General features: G+C 42.9%; 1 protein-coding gene across 5 annotated transcripts in view; it reads left to right on the plus strand.

Annotated features, from left to right (window-relative positions):
* Positions 1-21732, plus strand: part of CNOT6L (CCR4-NOT transcription complex subunit 6 like) — a 219184-nt gene that overhangs the window by 85354 nt on the left and 112098 nt on the right. For 4 of the 5 annotated variants that reach the window (XM_029600462.1, XM_029600451.1, XM_029600443.1 and 1 more), the window contains exons 2-3: positions 1067-1188; positions 16297-16483. In XM_029600462.1, coding sequence (XP_029456322.1) covers positions 1077-1188; positions 16297-16483 — 299 coding nt within the window. In that variant the 5' untranslated portion in view covers positions 1067-1076. Of the gene's footprint in view, positions 1-1066; positions 1189-16296; positions 16484-17353; positions 17469-21732 lie in introns of those variants that run through there. The other variant, XM_029600471.1, reaches the window with a different exon arrangement.

Consider the following 21732-nt stretch of genomic DNA (forward strand, 5'->3'; position numbering starts at 1 on the left):
TTGGTTTAACTGAGCATTTAAATATAGTGGTCTACCTGAGTTCTCCTGCATTTTGGGTGGATGCCTCCTTCCAGCATATATTCATAGTAACATAGTAAATAACTGCAGGTAAAGACCAATATGGCCCATCCAGTCTGCCCAGCAGCAATCTTTCCGCTGCAGAGGGCAATACAGCAATACTTGTTTACATACCTATCAGAAAAATATTGGGCATATTAGCTTTTAGCTTAGTTTTTTTTTTAAATTTTATTTAGGACTACTGCTTCTTAAAATAAGAGCACAAGTACATTAAGTACTCTGAATGAATCCTTACCTCAGAGCGTTCAGTGATCTAAGTGGGCAACTAAAATATTGGAAGATAGTGACCTGCCTAGGTTACAACAGGTGTCAGTAACTTGAACTGAGATGTCCTAGTTCCTCAACCACTCTTATTCTTACTCTTAAAGAAGTTAGTATTTGATGTTCCTGCTCGGAGCCTTTTTCTTCCTTTTTTTTTCTTTTCTTTTTTTTTTTAAATTCTGCCATTAAAATTTGGTTTTAAAAGGCATTAAAAGTCCCTAAACTTGAGCACCAAGTACTAGCTACTTTTAAGAATGACCTAGTGGCTGGAATATCTTGGCCATGTACCAGGTTAACTCCAAATTCTGCTACTCGCTCTCGCTGGGTGACCTTGAGCAAATCACTTTCTAAAACAAAACAAAAAAAAAAAACCCCCCAAATAAAAAAAAACTTGCCAAAACAGTGAAAGAGCCATGCTGACCTGTGCTGCTGCTGGTCCTAGCTGGAGGCTTGTCTGGTTTTGCTGCACCAAGTGTTTTATTTTCTCCAGGAGTGCCTCTCATAATCTGTCAGATGCACAGTTCTCCCCATAACTGAGAGCACAAAATAATCCAGTTAGTTTTGTGCATCAGATCAAGACAGATTATAGTAAGAAAAAAAATTACCCCGTCTCTCTACTGTGGTTTCTGTTGAAACAACAACAAAAGAAGTTAGTCTGTTGATGCTACTATGTATTTATTTTTTTGTAGATAATAACCCTTCTCTTTTTTTTTTCCCTCCCTTTCAGACTAATAGGGATGCCAAAAGAAAAATATGATCCTCCAGATCCTCGCAGAATTTATACCATCATGTCAGCAGAGGAGGTGGCCAATGGGAAGAAGTCTCACTGGGCAGAACTAGAAATCTCTGGTGAGTGAACGATTCCCACGCATTGCAGCTCAGTGCCAGATGTCCTTTCAGAACTACCTCTTACTCTTGTGTAAACAGCGATGAAATCACCTGAACGGCTCTGAAAAGGAAGCCAGCTTGCCATCAGTGAAGTGCCAGCATTGCTGCCAGTTCTGTCCTTTGGTGATGCTGTTCTGTGTATTGATCTTTTCTACCATTTCCCACCCCCCTACTTCCATCACTGCAATGTTTCTCAGTCTTCCCGTGTTATATGTGGAAATCATTACTTTCCTGCCACTGGTTATCATCCTTCATAAAAATGCTCATGCATGTTGTTAAAAGTAGAGATTGTAAGGCTAAAAGAAAAACACAAGAAGATAATGGTATTAATAATTTTTTTTCTAGTACTTATAGTGTGTACCTCCACTATATCCGTTGGCAAAGGCTTGTGCCCCTGAATGTTGGCCTGCTGTTCTAAGACTGTAGCCCACAAATATGGCCTATTCTTATGCTTATCCCCTCTTCCTGCCTCCCTTGCTGTGACAGTGGGAGAGATGCAGGGATGCTTCATCCTCTGAAAGTGCTTCTGCTCTTGTACCCACTCTTGGAGATAGTTTTAGACAATCTTCCTATCAGAAGTAAGCCAGGCTTCTTCTCAGATGAGCTGTTCTGTTTTGTCACATTATGAAAATTACAATTTATTTGTAATCAGACACACTCCAAATGATAAATGCTTTACAGATTCAGGAATAGTGAAATTGTTTTGCTAATGATGAGGACAAAGATCTAATCAATCACTGGGAAATTTTCTAAATAAAAAATTTAATTTTGAATCACCATAGCTGCAATGTTTTTTTTGAAAACCATAAGTAATGCAGTGTTTACAGACTTGCTTGATCAAAATGTCTAATGGGAACCAAGCAATTCATTTGACGATTCCTCCCATCCTATAAGAAGAGGTCAGACATGAACATAGTGGAAGAGCCAATGCACTGCCTTGGCAGAGTAGAAAACTTATATATAGAATAGTAAAGTTTGGATATTGTTTTCAGAAACGTAACATTGCTTTTTACTGAGGGCAACTGGAGAAGTTTTTCATTTCCTTATTTATTTATTTATTTATTTATTAACTTTTATTTACCGACATTCGTGAAGCACATCATGCCGGTTTACAAAGAACTCAGGTGGGAGATACAGTGAAACAATATAACAATGTAACATTATAACAAAGTGAACAAATAAAACAGTACAAAAATGAAACCATGGGAGCCGAATTGAGAGGGGGAAAGGGGGGGAGAGGAGGGGGCGGGTGGGCAAGGGGTAGGAGGGGAAGGGGAAAGCATAGTTAGAAGGAGGTAAGGGGAGAGTACAAAAGAGTAGGGGGAGACTATGTACAGGAGAACTGTATAGGTGTCATTTAACTACGTAGAATTACGGAGGCGTTGAAAGTTGAAGAAGGCGGTAGAAAACTGGAAAATAGTTACTTCAGAGGGTATAAAAAAGGGGGGGGTGGAGGGGGGGGGAAATTAGGGAAGTGTGGCGGCCGGGTGACGCGGAAACGAAAGGGTGACGGGGCAGGGAGGAGAAAGGGATAAGACAGGCGAGAGGAGGGTGAGGGATGGCCGGGCCGAGCGGAAACTGAAAGGGGGGGGAGCTGGGGGGAGATATTACGTTTGGTTTGCGTCGGGGTTTGCGTCAGGGTAGGCCTGTCGGAAAAGCCATGTCTTGACTCCTTTCTTGAAGTTGTGAAAGGATGTCTCTTGGCGTAGGAGGGTGGGGAGGGAGTTCCAGAGGGTAGGGCCAGCGACGGAGGGAGGGAGTTCCAGAGGGTAGGGCCAGCGACGGAGAAGGCTCTCCCTCTGGTGTGAGCTGAATGAGCTGTTTTGAGGGATGGGGTGTGGAGGGTGCCTGTATGGGTAGTTCTTGTGGGGCGATCGGAGGAGCGGTAATGAGGCATTTCATCGAGCCAGGTGTGATTGTGTTTATGTAGGGAGTTGTGAAGGATGGTGAGGGTTTTGTATTGTGAGCGGAAGGAGATGGGCAACCAATGAAGGTCCTTTAGTATGGGGGTGATGTGGTCCCTTTTACGCGTACCGGTTATGATTCTAGCCATGGAATTTTGTAGAATCTGAAGGGGTTTGATGGTGGAGGCAGGGAGTCCTAGTAACAGGGAGTACATAGTCTAGTTCGTGAGCATGGTGGTCTGAACGACTGTGCGGAAATCGTGGGTGTGGAGGAGGGGTTTGAGTTTTTTTAGGATGTTAAGTTTATAGAAACCCCCTTTTAGGAGAGCTTTGATGTGGGGTTTAAAACTTAGGTTCTGATCTATAAAGACGCCCAGGTCTCTTACAAACTGGGTCTGAGAGAGGGCAGTGGTAGTATTTTGGGGGGTGTTCTGTCGCATGGGGAGGGTGACACGTTCAGGGAGATTGGAGATGACGAGTAATTCTGTTTTTGAGGTGTTTAGAGCTAGATGGAGCTCGGATAGTGAGGCGCTTATGGTGGCGAGGCAAGATTCCCATCGTTGCAAAGGTTCGCTTATGGACCCTTGAAACGGGATGAGAATCTGCACGTCATCTGCATATAGGAAGAAATTCAGGCCTAGGTCGGAGAGGAGGTGGCATAGGGTTACAACCAAAATTTGCTGTTACCTTCCGGGACCTGAGGAACCGACGTGCGATGTCGGAGGGAGGGGCCAGAGGAGGATAAAACCTGCACTCCTGAGAGCGACTTCAGGGCAACTGGAGAAGTTTTCATTTCTTGATTAACCAGAGTTGAAAAGTTTTGCAACCATGGTTTGCTGTTACCTTCCGGGACCTGAGGAGCTCATTACCTGACATGCGATGTCGGAGGGAGGGGCTAGAGGAGGATAAAACCTGCACTCCTGCGGCGTGCTGCCAAAGCTGTGCGTGCCTTCGCTCGGATTTGCTTGGAATTGTTTGACTCAAGTCCGGACTTGTTTTCAATTAAAAAAAAAACAAAACTTCTCTGGAGTTGAAACAGAGACGGTATAGCATTAAGGACCATCGGAGTTGTTCTTTTTTCCATTTGAAATATTATGCCACCAAAAAGGAAGGGGAAAATAAGGGTTTTTCCCACTGAACCCTTACCCTCCTTAACACAACTTGAAATCAATAGTTTCTTAACACAATTGGAAAGAGAGGCTGCTGGGGAGTCTATTGGTGGAGCCCGGGATGGAGAACGGGAGACCACCCTGGATGAAGCATCCTTAAGTCCTATTGAGCGACCACCTCCTGCTCAACGCAACACCAGTGTAGATGCAGCCCAGACGCTTCACCATGTACTGATAGGTGCGACTGGGCTTGTGGGGAGCGGTCCCCAGATCTATATCAGAGGGAAGGAACGCTGCAGAAGTAGTGAGTGAACCCACAATTGGTGATGAAACATCTGAGAGAGGGGAGCAGCATTCCTTAACCTCAGATCAGATAAATCAACTGTCGCGAGTTAAAATAAGACCTGAGACGGTCACACTTGAAACAATCTGGGACATTGTATCTGGACTGAGTTTAGCCATCAACAGGCTGGAAAATAAAATGGATCAGGTTTTCCTAAATTTCCAGACTAAGATAAATGATATACAACAACAGTCAAATGATATTTCACTTAGGGTGGGGGAGAATGAAAAATTTATCAAATCCTGTCAGAAGTTTAATGCAGTAATTGTTAAAGATCAGCTTGCCTGTTCAAGACGTCTTGAAATAGTTGAGAATCGAATAAGACATCTTAATGTAAGAATATTAAATTTTCCTAAAGTAGCAGGTGAAATCTTTTATCACCTTAAAGAGGTTTCTTAAAGAAGTTTTACTTTTTTCAGATGAAGATATTCCCTTGGTTAATGCATGTTATCCTTTAACAAAAAAATCTTCTATCCCACAAGGGTTAATTCCTGAAAACTTAAGCTTTTTGGAAAGCTCGAGTAGTGATGTCTTAGATAGGAATACTTTAATAGTTTCATTTATATCATTACAGGACGTAAATAAACTAATGCGTAGATATTTTCAAAAATTTCCACTACAATTTCATGGTCAGTCAGTAAAAATATATCCAGATTTGGCCCCTATAACTAGAACTAGAAGAAAGGAATTCCTAGCGACAAGACAAAGGGTTTTGTCTCTGGGAATGACATTCTTCTTACGATATCCATGTCGTTGTGAAATAAAAAAAAAAGATAACCAAACTTTTATGTATTTTTACAAATTGAACAACTTCAGCAGTTTTTGGAGGCTCAGGTATCCATTACATCGTCACCGATGCTTTCAAATGAATAGGCTACATATTAAGTAAAACCAATTGTTAGCTATGCTAATGTCTCCTTACAAGTTTTGTATTTCCATGTCTCACATCCCTAAATTTCCTTATAATTGAATTATTTTGATTATACTAATAGCATTTTATCTCTACGAAGAAATTAGATATAGAAATGTTTATTTTATTTGTGTTAGTTATTATTCCTTCTAGAAGATGGGATGCTATGAGTGAAAAGATTGATTTAAATATCATGTTGGAAATATTATTCTTATGTTTGTAAACTGAAAATTCTGACAAAGATTAAAAAAAAAAAAAAAAAAAAAAGAACATTTTTACTTCACCATGTACAGTGAGTGGGTTCAAGGAGTGTATTTGTGAAAGGAGAATGTCCATTACCAATGGATAGAACATCTGCTACTGCTGCCAAGGACTGGACCTTGACCATTCCAGCTATTACAATTATGGACATATGTCTCAGTGTTTACAGAGATGAAAGGCCTGGAAAGTGGAAGAACTGCATAAGGCTCTCGGAAGCCACAATCTGTCCTCTTCCCGGAGTGCAGTCTTCTCTGCCTTCATGGGAATTGAGATGAGCAGGAACTCCTCACAAGTATCTTCTCCCTTCAGCAGAACAGGTCAAATCTTCAGAGTCAAGTAAGCAGAAGTATACAGCAAAGAAAAGGCATCACACCAGGGAGCCGCTAGAGCAGTTGATGTATAAATGCACAGAGTACTATCGATGAATTGTGCCATTGGATTCGACGCACAAATCCTTGACGCATCAAGCCCTGGAATGAAATGTATCGGTCTTTGACATCTTTACCATCAGAACGCTTTGCCCTACCATTGATACATTGTGCTTCCAATGCAGCTGTTTACTGGCCTACACAGAATTTTGACAAGGGCAGAGGGAGATACGGTATGCCTATTCCCATTAATTACCAGAGCCCTTACACATAGAAGATTATTAGAAAAAGAGCTATTCTTGGAGACTCCAGGTTCCATTTGCACTCTGGTACTTTCACTAGCCCACCTTCACATGAGACTCTTGCAGTAGACTCTCTGTTGCTAATGGCACCAGCTAATTCAACTTCTGGTGACCAAAGTAAACAATTTCACAGGAAATGAAACAGGATCAGTGCTAGTGGCTAGATCCCTACATCCTTCAGGAAGGATCTCTTCTCAGTCAACTTCCTCGTCAAATTATGTTGATGAAGGATGCCTCCATAAAGGGTTGGGAGGCCCATACTTAGCCATTTTGAACTTGAGGAACCTGGTCATCTATAGAAAACAATTCCAGATCAATCTCCTGGAATTGAGAGCAATCAGATATGCAGCATTCACTCACTTTCTCCAAGGGAAGAGCTTTTCTTATTCAAACTGATAACCAAGTTACCATGTTCTGTGTGAACAAGCAAGGGGGTCCAGGATCATGGATTGTGTCAAGAAGAGGTAAAAACATGGGAATGACATGTAAACATGAAGTTGTCCTGCAAGTGACCTATATTCCAGGGATCTCCAACACATTAGCAGATAGCTTCAGCAGAGTGTTTTGACCCCATGAATGATATCTGCAACAGTCAACAGCTGACAGACTATTCAGTCTATGGAAACTTTCAACCTTAGAGCAAAACAGTCAACTGGAAAAGTTTTGCCCCACTCTTCCCACTGAGCTTTAGATGGTTCTGGATGCTTTTCTGCTAGATTGGAATGCAGATCTTATGTTCGCTTTCCCACCAATTCCACTGAGAACTAGAACAGTGCAAAAAGTGCTCAAAGACCGGGACTATCTGATTCTCATAGTTCTAGCATGGCCGAGGCATGTTTGGATCACATCTGATTCAGCTATCCAGAAGTCCTCCGATCTCTCTCGGGTTAGATCCATCTTTAACTCAAGAAGAAATACGTGGTGGCAATGTCCCAGGCTGCAGGGGTTTTGGAGTGCTTGTCAAGGATTAGTGGATAAAGTGTAGGGAGTTCAGGTTCCCTTACAAGCGGAGAACTGGTTACTTGGACTCCCTTATTCTGATTTAGATGATGAAAAACAAAAAATGTTTTATCTTACTTCTGCTGCCAGACTGGTGATCGTTGCCCAGTGGAAATGTACAAACCCACCCACACTCACGCAGCTCTATGGCAAATTAAGGCAAATACATTACATGGAGAAATTAACGGCCCATAGACGAGACACCTTACGCCAATTTTATAGTATGTGGACACCGCTGATTCAAAACCTAGCCCAGATGGAACAGCGTAACTGATAGTATGAGGAGAGTCTGAGAAATGGGGAGGGGGGGAGGTAGGGGGGATTACTAGGGAAGAGTGGGTCATGGCAGTTCTATATCTGGATATATGTTAACCTAGGAAAAGTTATTGCACTGGAACTGTTATGTATTTTCTACTACGGAGGCAAAACTAACGTTTTGAATTTGTCTATATGTTTGTATTGCTGTTCTCATCTCTATTTACCATACTGTTTATAAGCTTTCCATTATATTGGAAAATAAAAAAAAAAAGAAGAAGGAAGGCTATTTCATCTGAACCTTATCTGCATCATCATGACGGCTTGAATGTTGAGCACTCAATAATTGCTGAATTGTTCTTACCCATGGAAGTAGAAAACATAATAGTGTCTGCCAGGAAACTATCAACTAGAAAAATCTACAGATTTCACTGGAAACTGTTCTCCACATAGTGTCAAAGTTCCTTGAATCCGTTCGCATGTGAACCCAAATATTTACTAAACTTTTTATTCTGACTCTCTGCTTCAGGGCTTAGCATCTAATCAGTAAGAGTTCATCTCAATGTCATAGAGGCTTGCCATCCTAAAGTCTAAGGTAAGCCAATATCCACTCAGCCATTAGTTTCAAAGTTCATCAAAGGCTTATGGCAGTTTAAACCTCCAGTCCCTATTCCATGGGACCTAAATATATTTCTGGCACAACTGAAGAAGCTTCCATTTGAATAATTGGAATCTACTTCTCTCGAGTTTCCAGTGTGGAAAATAATATTCCTTGTTGCTGTAACGTCAGCCACAGGAGTCGGTGAGCTAGAGACTTTAGTTCATTATCCACCTTATAGCAAAATAGCTTGGTGCTTCTCACCCACCTGATGTTTCTGCCAAAAATAGCATCGGCTTTCCATATTAATCAGGCATCTATCATCTATATTCTTTTCCCGTCAATAAGCAGGATGAATTAACCGTGCTTTCTGGGATGTCTTTCGGGTGGTCCTTGGTGGAGCTTCTTTCAAAGATTAGAGTTTTTTTCTCTCTCTGCGCCTGCGTGGCTCTTCCCATGCGATCACAGGTTTGCCTGTCTTTTTTTCTTCCGTGCTGCTAGCTGCATGCAGATTTTCCTCTCTTTCTCCTCAGTATTTTTCCACTCTGGTGAATTCCCAAAACAGCACTTTTAAGTGCCTCTGTGGTGCTCAAGCCTCCCGGGTTCAAATATTGCCAATGTGGGACATAACTACTGCTGCATCTGCCTAGGCCCAGAGCATGACCAGTTTACCTCCAGGGACTGCAGAAAGATGTCACCCAGAGACAATGGGCTCAGAAGATAGGCAGATTTTTGTATGCCCTGGCGTCGGAACTCGTTTCCTCACTCTCATCCCTGGGGCCGAAGTCATACCAAGCTGAGCAGGCAAGAAGAGCCTACTCTCTGGGCCCATCTAGCAGCAAAAAAGGCAGAGCCAAGTAGTACATGCTTTCACAGTGCTCAAGCTCCCCCATGTCTCAAAAAAAAACTTCAGGCTTCGGGGGATGCGTCGGAAAAACGTATATCAAGAACAGTAGCATCAAACCCTACGGGCTGGCACAGGCATTGAAGCAGGGCACGCACGACGTAAGGATGAGTCTATGCGTGCATTGAAGAGCTCACACAACACAAAGATGCACCACAGATCGAAGCACACAGTGCATTGAAGCATAGTTTGCAAGTGCCTCTGGTATCAATCCAGGCACTTCCCAAAAAGAAGACACAGGAACATACCGCGAAGTGTCCATCTATGACTCACACCAGCCATGTGTTGAACCCACAGCAGGAAGAGAGGGTGCGTAAATACAGGCCTTCCCACAAGAAAAAAACAGAGTGATTCTCAAGTTGTGTTCTCGCCAGAGGAGCTCTTGGAGCTTGATTTTTCAGATGTTGAGCCACTCCCTGATGACCATTACTCATTGGATTCCTCCGGATCATCTCAGTCTATTTGGATATGTCTTCTGTGTCAAAAAGGAAGTTGCATTCGCCTCAGTTACAGGAGCCCCTAACAAAGAGACAATGAGTGTCGTACAGGGACCAGAATCCAAGAGAGCGCGGTAGGAGCCCCGATTCCATGATCCTCTTAGCTGCAGTGCCTCCACCAACCAAGATGGCTAAGTCCAAGGCAAACAAAAGGGCATGAAGGAGTCATATCCGCTGCCCAGAAGAAGAGACGACAGGTCCCTGGGGAGGGAGGATTAGCTGCGCAAGCAATGTCTCAGATCTCTGCAGTTCTCAGTAACTTTTTCATGTTTTTGGAAGGTGACAGGCAGGGACATCGTCCACCTAGCCTCCCAGCAGAAGAACTTTCCCCTGCAAGGGACTCCCCACCCCCCACACAGAATGATCACATCTCAGAAAACGAGGCATTGAGCCCTAGCCACAATTCTCCTCACAATCAATTTCAGAGCCTTGGGATTGCTCATCAACTTCACTGGGTTCCTCCTCAGGAATCCCATCCAACCCACTGGAAGAATCACCTGAACCATCTTCAGCCCCAGAAGATCTGTCCTACTCTAGGTTTATTGAGAAGGCGGGAATGCTCCTGAAAATTGAAACCAGAACAGTGTCAGATCAAAGATCGCAGGTCTTGAGAACATAAGAACATAAGAAATTGCCATGCTGGGTCAGACCAAGGGTCCATCAAGCCCAGCATCCTGTTTCCAACAGTGGCCAAACCAGGGTACAAGAACCTGGCAATTACCCAAACACTAAGAAGATCCCATGCTACTGATGCAATTATTAGCAGTGGATATTCCCTAAGTAAACTTGATTAATAGCCGTTAATGGACTTCTCCTCCAAGAACTTATCCAAACCTTTCTTGAACCCAGCTACACTAACTGTACTAACCACATCCTCTGGCAACAAATTCCAGAGCTTTATTGTGCGTTGAGCGAAAAAGAATTTTCTCAGATTAGTCTTAAATATGCTACTTGCTAACTTCATGGAATGCCCCCTAGTCCTTCTATTAACACACAGTGCCATTCCCAGAATAAGGCCCCATGAGCCTAACTGGGTGAGCATCTTGAAGATCTTTGAAGTCCCAGTTGAGCCTACGGCCTTGCCCTCCCATTCAGTCCTTGATGTGGTAATGGACAAGGCATGGGAATCTTCCTTCTTGGGACCAACAACGTCCAGGAAAACTGATCTTAAGTTCAGGATGAGGAAGTCCCCATTCTACGGAACAGTACAACTGCCCCATACTTCAGAAGTTGAGGAATCAGCCATGAAAGTCAAATCGCGGCTACACTCAAATACCCCACCCAGTAAGGACAACAGATACCTAGATGAATTTGGATGGAAAACCTTCCAAGCAGCAATGTTGAATGCTAAAATTCAATTCCAGTTCTATATTACTCATTACTTGTATGAGTCTTTGCAATCTCTAAAACCACATATCGCGCTTCAGCAGTCAGACGGTGCATTCCCTCTCTCCTGCACGGATCTGGAAGAGGGCTTGCGCCACCTCCTTCAGACAGTGTACAAGGTGTTCGAAACATCAGCTCATACTTTGGTGAGGTCCATAACGGTCTGGAGAATAGCCTGGCTGTGCGCTAGTGCCATACATGAGAATTTGGCAGGTCTGCCTTGTAAGGGAGATAAACCTGTTTGGGGACAAGCTGTGGGAAACCGTATCCCAAATTAAAGAACAGAACGTGGCAGTCTTGTCCCTGGCTTCCCCAGCAGAGCAACAGTCCTCAAGCAGTAAGTATTACCCAGCCTACAAGAAGTCCTATTACCATACACACCCTATCGTCCACCAGCATACCAGCAGCTGCAATAGTTGCAACACAGGAATAGACCAAGAGGCCGTCAATAGAGACATCAATAGGGCAACAATCCAAAATCAAAGCAGGGTTTTTGAGAAGGGCCCGGTCGCAGCTACCATTATCAGTGGAGGGCAGACTTTCTAAATTTTACAACTCTTGGGAAGCAATCACATCAGACCATTGGGTATTAAGCATCATCCACAAGGGGTACAGGCTAAACTTTAAAGTGAATTCATCTCTACCACATCTGGTTTCCTCAGCATGAGACCACATGCAAGCACAACAATTGCAAAGGGAAATAGACTCACTACTTCAATAACAGGCAATCCAAGCAGTGCCTCCATACTAACACAACAGGGAGTTCTACTCCCAGTTCTTTCTTGTTCTGAAGAAAATAGGGGGCTTCCACCCAATTTTGGATTTGCGGGCCCTCAACAAGTTTATTCAGAGGGAGAAGTTCATGATGACATTCCTCAAATCCATTTTGCCCTTCTTGCAACCCAATGATTGGATGTGCTCACTGGATCTCAAAGATGCTTACTCCCATATACCAATACACCTTTCTTCATGGCGCTACCTATGTTTCCAGGTTAATACGCGGCATTACCATTACAAAGTTCTCCCCTTTGAACTTTTGTCCACCCTGAAAATTTTCACAAAACGTTTAGTGGTAGCAGTGGCCCACCTGAGAAGGAAGGGGATTCAACTGTTCCCTTATCTGTACGATTGGCTTCTGGTGTCATCAGAGGCAACTACTCTTAAGACACACTTGATGGACAGATAAATTGTTTAGAAGGTCTAGGATTTGTAATTAATTATGCAAAATCCAGCCTTCAACCGACACAAACAGTACAGTTCATAGGGGCCATCATAAAAACAATCGTCGGGAAAGCTTTCCTCCCAGAGGAAAGAGTTCAAACCTTACGCACTCTAGCAACATAGTTGAAAAATTGTGCATGCCCCCTCGGAACATCAAATCTTAACCCTTCTGGGCCACATGGCAGCAGCTTTATGTAGTGCTGCACACACGGCTGCATATGTGCCACCTACAGTGGTGTCTCAAAGCCCATTGGACCCAGTTTACTCGGCCATTATCCAGAAAGGTGACACTGACCCAAGCAATGAAAAGGGACATTTCATGGTGGCTGTCCCCACCAGTCCTTGGTGGGGGCCCCATTCCGCAACCCGGTACACCAATTTGTTCTGACCATGGATGCATCAACAAGGGGTTGGGGGGCTCATTTGAGGCGTGCAAAAACTCAAGGTCTATGAAGCCATCAGAGAGAAGCCAGCAAATAAACCTCTTAGAGTTGAGAGTGGTAAAGAATGCTCTACTTATGTTTTGTGACCATCTTCGGTGAAAGAATGTAATGATCCACACAGACAACTGGGTGGACATGTTTTACATAGGAAGAAGGGATCAGGTTCCTGGATCCTCTGCAAGGAAACAATTCAGGTCCTGGAATGGACAGAGGCATACTCTATCTCATTGCAAGCAACCTATCTCCTAGAGATCATGAACATCGAAGCAGACAGACTCAGCAGGATATTCCATCCCCACGAATGGGCTCTCAACCAGGAGGTAGTGGGCGACCTCTTTGCAACATGGAGCCTTTCATGCATGGACCTCTTCATGACTATACACAACAGAAAAGTTGGAGCATTTTGTCTGGTCTGTCCGAGCAGGGACACCTAACCTGATGTTTGTTCCATTGTGCTGCTATTTTCAGTGTATCCCTTGGTTTAGTTGCTCCAGGAATAATGTTCTTCCTGGAGTCCAGCAAGATGAACCCATATTGATTTTGGAAGAAGATGTTTCTTCCCAAACGCCTGATTAGAGGACACTGCAGCCTTGAAACCAGGTGGCAGAGTTGGTGAAGACTTTCTTTATCTTCCTGGCAGCTAGGGTCAAGGAGGACACTTCTTCAACTTCTCTTGTCCAAAGTGTCAGATTTGTTGTCCCAAGGGGTTCTTCCTCTCACCTCTATGGCAAGGGATGTCCCTTTGGATCTCTGGTGGGTGGAATCTAGTCCCCACCACTCTGTGGAGTTCAGCCAGTCAGAGGGCATCCCCCAGGTATAGTTCCCTCAGAGAAAACAGAGGACCCTGACCCCCCGGGTTAGCATTCCCTCATCCCTTGAATCTGAGGAAGGGTCGATGGGGATTCTTTCCGATCCTCTACCTGACCCTCCTGAGCATTCTTGACTGCCAGAAGACTTCTGTTCCAAGTTTTTGAATTAGTTGGGAAAGGCCTTGAGAGAATGGACACAAGGACAAGGCCCACTGCACAGAGGTCTTTGGTCTTCTCTGGATCCTCGAAACTCCAGCAGACCCTACAGCGATCCCAGTGCGCTGGATTCTGCCAGATTTACAAACAATGTTGGAAAATCCAACGTCCTGGGTCCCCCCTTGCACTCTCGATGGCCAGGAAGCTGTACCGTTTATAAATACAGTGTTCAACAAACCCAGGGGTTTGTAGTGCAGCTGCCATACCAATTGGTTGTAGTGGAATCTCTGCTGAAAAGGGAAAATGCCAGGATCTCTAACATCCTTCCAGGCAAAGATCCTAGACTGTTTGGACACAGAACATATAGAAAAACATGGTTTAATGGAACACAGCCAAAGAGAAGTCTTGCATCACAAATCTGCTATATTTTTTTTTTTTTGAAGGGTTAATAGACATGGGAAAAAGGTGAACCAAGAGATGTTATATATTTGGATTTTTAGAGGGCGTTTGACATAGTTCAACATGAGAGGCTTCTAAGAAAACTAAAAAGTCATGGGATAGGAGGCGATGTACTTTTGTGGATTGTGAACAGTTAAAAGGCAGGAAACGGAGAGGAGAAGGTACAATGGAATGCCTCAGGGATCTGTGCTTGGACTGGTGCTTTTTAATATATTTATAAATGATCTGGAAAGGGATATGAACAGTGAGGAAATCAAATTTTCTGATGAGACAAAATTATGCAGAGTAGTTAAATCTCATGCGGATTGTGATAAATTGCCAGAGGACCTTGCGAAACTGGAAGATTGGGCATCCAAATGACAGACGAAATTTAATGTGGACAAGTGCAAGGTAATACATATAGGGGAAAAATAACCCATGCTGTAGTTACACGATGTTAGGTTCAAAATTAGGAGCTACCACCCAGGAAAGAGATCTAGGTGTCATAGTGGATAATACATTGAAATTGTTGTTCCATTGTGCTGTGGTGATCAAAAAAGCAAACAATGTTAGGAATTATTAGGAAGAGAATGGACAATAAACAGAGGATGTCATAGTTCCTCTATATCACTCCATGGTGAAGACCGCACCTTGAATACTCTGGGCAGTTCTGGTCACTGATTCTCAAAAAGGGTAACACTGCACTGGAGAAAGTGCAGAGAAGGACAACCAAAATGATATGGGGCATTGAACAGCTGTCCTATGAGGAAAGGCTAAAGAACTTAGGGCTGTTCAGTTTGGAGAAGAGTCGACTGAGGGGGGGATATGCTAGAAGTCTACAAAATCATGAAAGGAGGAACAAGTTAATGTAAATTGGTTGTTTGCTCTCTCAGGGGGCACTCCATGAAGTTAGAAAGTAGCTCATTTAAAACAAATCGTAGCTCCTTTAAACAAATCAAAGAAAATTATTTTTCACTCAGTGCATAATTAAGCTCTGGAATTCATTGCCAGAGGATGTGGTTTCAGCAGTTAGTGTTACAGGGTTTAAAAAAGGTTTGGATAAGTTCCTAGAGTTAAATTCATAAACTGCTATTACAGTAATTAATAAGCAATAGTAGCTTGTGATCTATCTAATGTTTGGGTACTTGCCAGGTACTTGTGACTTGGCTTGGCCACTGTTGGAAACAGGATACTAGGCTTGATGGACCTTTGGTCTGTCCCAGTATGGCATTTCTTATGTTCTTATGTGTATCAAATCTACTAATCAAAGGACTTTTAATAAGTGCTGCCATTGACGTTTCCTAAGAGTCTCAACTGATTTTTGCAAGAAATGGGAGGCTTTGCTTCTTTTGTACCAGCAGGACTCCTGCCTTTCTCCTACACCTCTTAGCCTCCCATGGTGGTAAGTAGCTTATACAGCATGCATTGAGCAATCCTCAACAAAAAAAAAAAGTCTCCCTACGCTGTTAGATAAGCACGATATCTATTACCACCAACTATTAGAGATGGCATTTTTAGAGGTCCTGTGAGTGGTGTTGGTTCTTTCTGTCACAAATAATTTATCACTTATAAGATCTGGAGTTTCTGCAGGGTTGTTGTACCAATGCATAGACTTTTTGTTTCCAAATGTGCATGTCTGTATACTGCTATTATATTTTCAGTATCTTAGCTTCTGTCTTTCTGTTAAGATATACCTGAGATTACAATATTATATGTTTTGTGTATGGATTTTTTTTTTTTAATAAGGTGAACAACGTTTTAGATCCTTTTGCTGCTAAACCAATTCCATTTTATGAGTGCTAGACATCATTTGGGCCCCTTAGAATAATTTTCACTGAGTGTACATAGTGCAACACAGATGGAGGTGTAATTTAGATTGGACAAGCTATGATGTGGGTTCTGACTTGTTGAAACATGTTTTTATTGATGTTAATCAAGAGTATTTCATTTATTTTTAATGTTTTTGCATCTTTGGCTCAGAATCTGAATTCCTTCTGCAAATTTTTCCTCTTGAGAACTCCATCCGTTTTCTTCCCATGTGGCATCATCCTGAGTAACCTTTTAGCATCAATAGACTGTTAACGTGGACATGTGACCACGTCAGACTAAATATGATGAAAGGGTAGATTTGTGCATTTCACTTATCCTACTTTTTTTCCTTTTTAGGTAGAGTTCGGAGCTTGAGTACATCACTTTGGTCACTGACGCACTTGACCGCTCTGCACCTCAGCGATAACAACCTCTTTCGCATTCCACCTGATATTGCCAAGCTCCACAATCTGGTTTATCTGGATCTCTCATCCAATAAGCTCAGAAGTTTACCAGCAGAGCTAGGAAACATGGTGTCACTCAGGTAAGATGGTGTCTGAGCAGCCATTCCTTGGTTATCTAAATCAGCTTTTACGGGTTTTGGTGTGCCTGAAACTCCACATGGAAACACCACATAGAAGTTCATTAGAAAAGTAAATAGAAACTTCATGGTTTGCACTATATAACCATTCATCTGAAAAATTAATCTCCGAGTTTGACTTTTTCTCTAATAAAAGAGATGGTGGTCACAACGGGGACATTGCCTTGATCTTTGGTGAATGCAATGCATCTATTTGTCTAATGTTTCTTAGGCAAAATCGCTTTTAGTCTGCAGCCCACTATTTATTTATCAAGAAACTCTTGGATCGAGAAGTCAGTGAGAAATTTCCCTCTGAGTTTAGAAAGTGTATTTATCTTTTTCATAGCATGGATAACCCAAGTATAGAGGGGAACTTTTGTTTTCTTTGCCCCAAGGTCTATTTTTTTATGTCTTGTACCTTTTAACCGTTCTTATCCTCATTCATAACTACAATCATGCTTCCCACAGGATGAAAACTAGTATCAGACCTGCAGTCGTGCCAGGCATTAATCCAAACAGCCATCTTGGCCCATCTTGCAGAATTCCTTCTCCTGTACCACTTTCATTTTTACACGGTATAAAAATATAGTGGCCTTGAAAGAGCTCCTTTTCAGAAAAGCAGTACTGGACATCAGCCACTGCTGTAACAGGTGTGAACTCTGTTTCCCAGGGCAGTGAAGATATCTAGACATCTCTGGACCTCTGTGTTGTGCATTGGTTACTACATTCTGCTCCTTGTCATTGGGCTTCTACCAGATCTCTCAGTAAGAGAGTCCAGAAATATTTTTATTTAAACTTATTCAGAAGATAAACAGTATTTTCTTTTCCCTACAGCTTCCACCAAAAGACTGAATACTACTTGAGCAGCACTCATGCCCAGGCAGCAAATTTTAATACAAGCAAAAATTAGGAGGATGCTGCAGAGAAAAATGATCTTGTTCACACAGTGGTAAAAGACCATTTCTAAGTTACTGTTATTGCTTTGGGTTCTGCCAAGCTACAACTTAAAAATATCAATTACAAAACTGTATACTGTGGCTGATTATTGTGAACTTAAAAAAAATATATATATATATTCCAGACAGCCACTTGTAAATAAGTGAGTAACAACACAGATAACCAGGGGAATGTATGGAAAAGCAGCAGATAAAGTATAGCAGACATGACATCTGAGCTAGATATAGTAACACACTTAATATAATAAAAGTCTCAAGAGAATCTAGAATAGTATTGAAATAGTGAGATGAGAGAATCTGTGGCATTGCATCCTTCCATGGAGGGGAAAATCTCCAAAAATTTGCTTCACACTGAATCATATTTATGCAGGTTCCCTATCAAAATATAGGTCAACTTCTCAATACAAACTATCTGAAATAGCTGTGTTTGCCAAAACCCTAAAACAAGGGAAGTTTTACAGTATTAAATGATAGCAGACTTCTCTGAAGTAACATTTGAGAAATTAATTTCTTAGATTTAGGCAGAGACTACTCCGATTTTAATTTGTAAGTAACTTGAGTTGGTCACTTCGGGAATTCTCTATTTATCTACCAGATATTTAGAGTATTAATGCATTCCCTAGATCACAACTTTCCTTTCAATAAGCAGGCTGACTTAGCCATGCTGTCTGGGATGTCCTCGGGCGGAGCTTCTCTCAAAGAGCAGAGCTTTGTCTCTGTGTGCCTGTGCGGTTCTTCCCGTGTGATACGGACTCTCCTTAGTCTTGTTTCCGCACTGCTAGCTGCATGCAAAGTTGTTTTTCTCTCTCATTCTCCTCAGCATTCTGCTCAAGTGAATCCACAAAACAGCCCTTTTAAGTGTTATCATGGCACCAAAACCTCTGAGTTTTAAGTGCTGTCAATGCGGGAAGGTTATGTCTATCACCTCTGCCTGGTCTCAGAACACAACCAGTCCACCTGCAGAGACTGTAGGAGGATGTTGCTTAGGGCCCATAGCCAAGTTAAAGGAGGAAGGGGCAAGTTCGTATGCCCTGGTGTCAGAACGCTTGTCATTGCAAAACACACCAAGCTGAGCAAGCCAGAAGGGCCGCCTCCTTGAGCTCATCTAGGGGTAAAAAGAAACAGGGCCAAGTGGTGCATGTTGCCACAATGCTCAAGCTGTCCCACACTCCAAAAAGGCCCCAGGCTTTGGGGGATGGACTGCTAAAACCCAGGCTGAGGACAGTGTCGCCAGTGGCCATCAGCATCGAACCTCGCAGGCCGACACACACGTTGAAGCAAAGCAAGCACGACACAAGGATGAGTCAATGCATGCGTTGAGGAAGACCTTGCACGATGTAGGGATGCGTGCACTTCTCTCTGCGGCGCATTAAAGCCTGGCTCGCAATCATCGATCACAGTGACTCAGGTGCTTCCTAAAAAGAAAACAATGCAAGAACCCACCGTGAAGCGTCTATCTACAGTGCACATGATGCATACCAGCAGGGCGTTGAGCCCTCAGTAGGAGAGAAAGAAGACCATGCATAAGCACAGGCCTTCCCAGGAGCAGGCTTCCCACAAGATGCGGAATGAGCTCAGGTTGTGTTCTTGCCAGAGGAGCTCTTGGAGCTGGGGTTTTCTGATGTTGAACCACTCTCAAATGACCATCACTCGTTGAATTCTTCAGGATCATCTCAAAGGCTTTATTCGGACATGTCTTCAGTCTCAAAGAGGAAGATGAACTTGCCTCAGTTACAAGAGCTCCTAACAAAGAGACACAGGCTACAGCATAGGGACCACACTTTGACAGAGCGTGATAGAGGGCCCAATTCCTTGATTCTATTAGCCACAGTGCCTCCACATTTCAGAGTGGCCAAGTCCAAAGAGGGCAAGAGGCATAAGGGAGTTGCACCCACTGTCCAAGGGAAGAGCTTCACAAGCAATGTCGCAGATCTCCGCAATTCTAAGCAACTTATTCACATCCCTGGAGAGTGACCAGCACTGTCACCGGCCACCTGGTGCCCTGTCTGAAGATTCTTCTAAAGAGAGAGGCTCCCTGTTCCCTGCACAGGATAATCACAGTTCGCAAAATGAAGTGGGGAACCCCCAACTGCATTATTCCCCCCCCCCCAGTCAACTTCTGAGCCCGGGGACTCCCTGCCAACTTCACCAGGTTCCTCTACAGGAATTCCGTCAGACCCACCTGAGGAACCACTTGAACCATTTTCACCCCCGGAAGACTTGTCGTCCTCCAAGTTGATTGAAAAAGTGGGCACGGTTTTGAAAATTTAAATTAAGAAGGTACCAGATTGACTGTATTGGGTATCTTGATGATATTTGAAATCCCAGCTGAGCCCACAGCCTTACCCTCCCACGCAGTAGTTGATGTGGTAATGGACAAGGCATGGGAATTTCCCTTCTCTGAATCAGCAATGACCAGGAAAACTGATTTGAAGTTCAGGATGAGGAAATCCCTGTACTATGGAACAATTCAACTACCTCATGCTTCTGTAGTTGAGAATCAGCCATGAAGTCTAAGAAGTCAGGGCTGCACTCAAATACCCTGTCTGGTAAGGACAACTGATACCTGGATGACTTTTGAAGGAGAACTTTCCAAGCAGCAATGTTGAGTGCTAAAATCCAGCAACACTAATTCTACTTTTTTTTAAATTTAAATTTTATTAGGATTTGACAGTAAAGAAATACATTGTAATGTCACAAATTACAGCTGTACCCAATGTACAAAATACATTTGTAACAATAACTTCAAGTAACAGACTAACATTTTCAAGCTTCACATCAGACTACTAACACTACTGAATGAGATGCACATCCAATCCCCACTTTAAACCCAACCAAAACCACCCCCAAAAGCTTGTGAAGTAAGTTGCGATTCTTAAAACTTAACAATATAACAATCGCATCCAGTAATAAGCTCCAAGACCTCCCTCCCCCCTGCCCCACCCTTATTAATAGAATCTCAGGGGTTTTTCGAGCTAAGTACAACCCAGAGCTTACTAAACCACTTAGGACTTAGTATGCCAAATTTTTTCAAATTTCCCCAATTGTTTATTCCGAACAGCTGTAAGTTTACTGAAATAATACACCTTTGCCACTCTCTGTAGAGGTGGCATGACCTTTTGTTTCCAGAAGTATGCAATTTCCCCTCTGGCAGCTAATATTTGATGGGACAATAACAGAGGATTAACAGAATCTTTGAATGGTACATTTAAAAGGAAGAACAAAGGATCCTCTGGGATACGCTCTCCCACTATTTCAGACATCAGTTATATCACCAAATCCCAAAAGATGGCAATTTTGGGGCAATCCCACCACATGTGTAAGAAGGTACCAGATGAACCGCACCCCTTCCAGTCAAATTACCCATATTAGGAGATAACATATGCAACTTAGCTGGGATAAAGTACCAACAATAAAGCATCTTATAACTTTGTTCAATAATCAAAGCGGAAATGGAACTTGGTTTTGTAAAAGAAAAACACAGTGCCTGTTTTCTTACACTCAAAGAACATTGTAGATCCCTTGCCTAGCCAGCAATATGTGAGGGAATAAACTTCAACTCCCCATTTAAACAATTATAGATTCTAGAAATACCCTTCTTGAGAACCCCGGCCTTATCACAAAAACCTTCAAAGAGAGTCTTACCCTGGCTTAAAGCTGCCTTAACCTCCTTTTGTGAAAGGAAATGACATACTTGCATATAGAAATAACAATCGGAAGAGGACAGGCCATAATTGCTCACCATAACCAAAAATTCCCTCAACTTCCCACCATGCCAAATGTGCTCCAACCTATAACATCCTCTTTCCTCCCAGCATCTTGCCACAATCTTGGAATTCCCCGGTATGAAAGTAGAACTGAAAAATATTGGTGAACTGTAGAAATAATCTCTATCTCTACCAAACTACCCTTCCAGCTGTCCCACACCCTATGGGTGAGGACAATAGATGGTGAAACAGAACGGGGCAAAACCCTAGCTTTACGGGGTAGCCAAACTAAAGATGCAGGAGGGACTTCCTGGATAAAGTCCATCCCCAGCACTACCTATCGTTTCCCCATCCCCTCCTTATGCCAATCAAAAACAGCACACAACTGCGAAGCACTATAATACCAAAGGAAACAAGGGACACCTAACCTCCCTATGTCTTTGGATAAAAATAGTACCTTACTGCTGACTCTGGGAGGTCATTGCCTCCAAATAAAGCACATAAGTTTACTCTGCCAAACCTTAATACAATCTGTAGGAACCTCAATAGG

Source organism: Rhinatrema bivittatum, chromosome 1, assembly GCF_901001135.1.
Source record: "Rhinatrema bivittatum chromosome 1, aRhiBiv1.1, whole genome shotgun sequence".
In the NCBI taxonomy this organism is placed as follows: Eukaryota; Metazoa; Chordata; class Amphibia; order Gymnophiona; family Rhinatrematidae; genus Rhinatrema; species Rhinatrema bivittatum.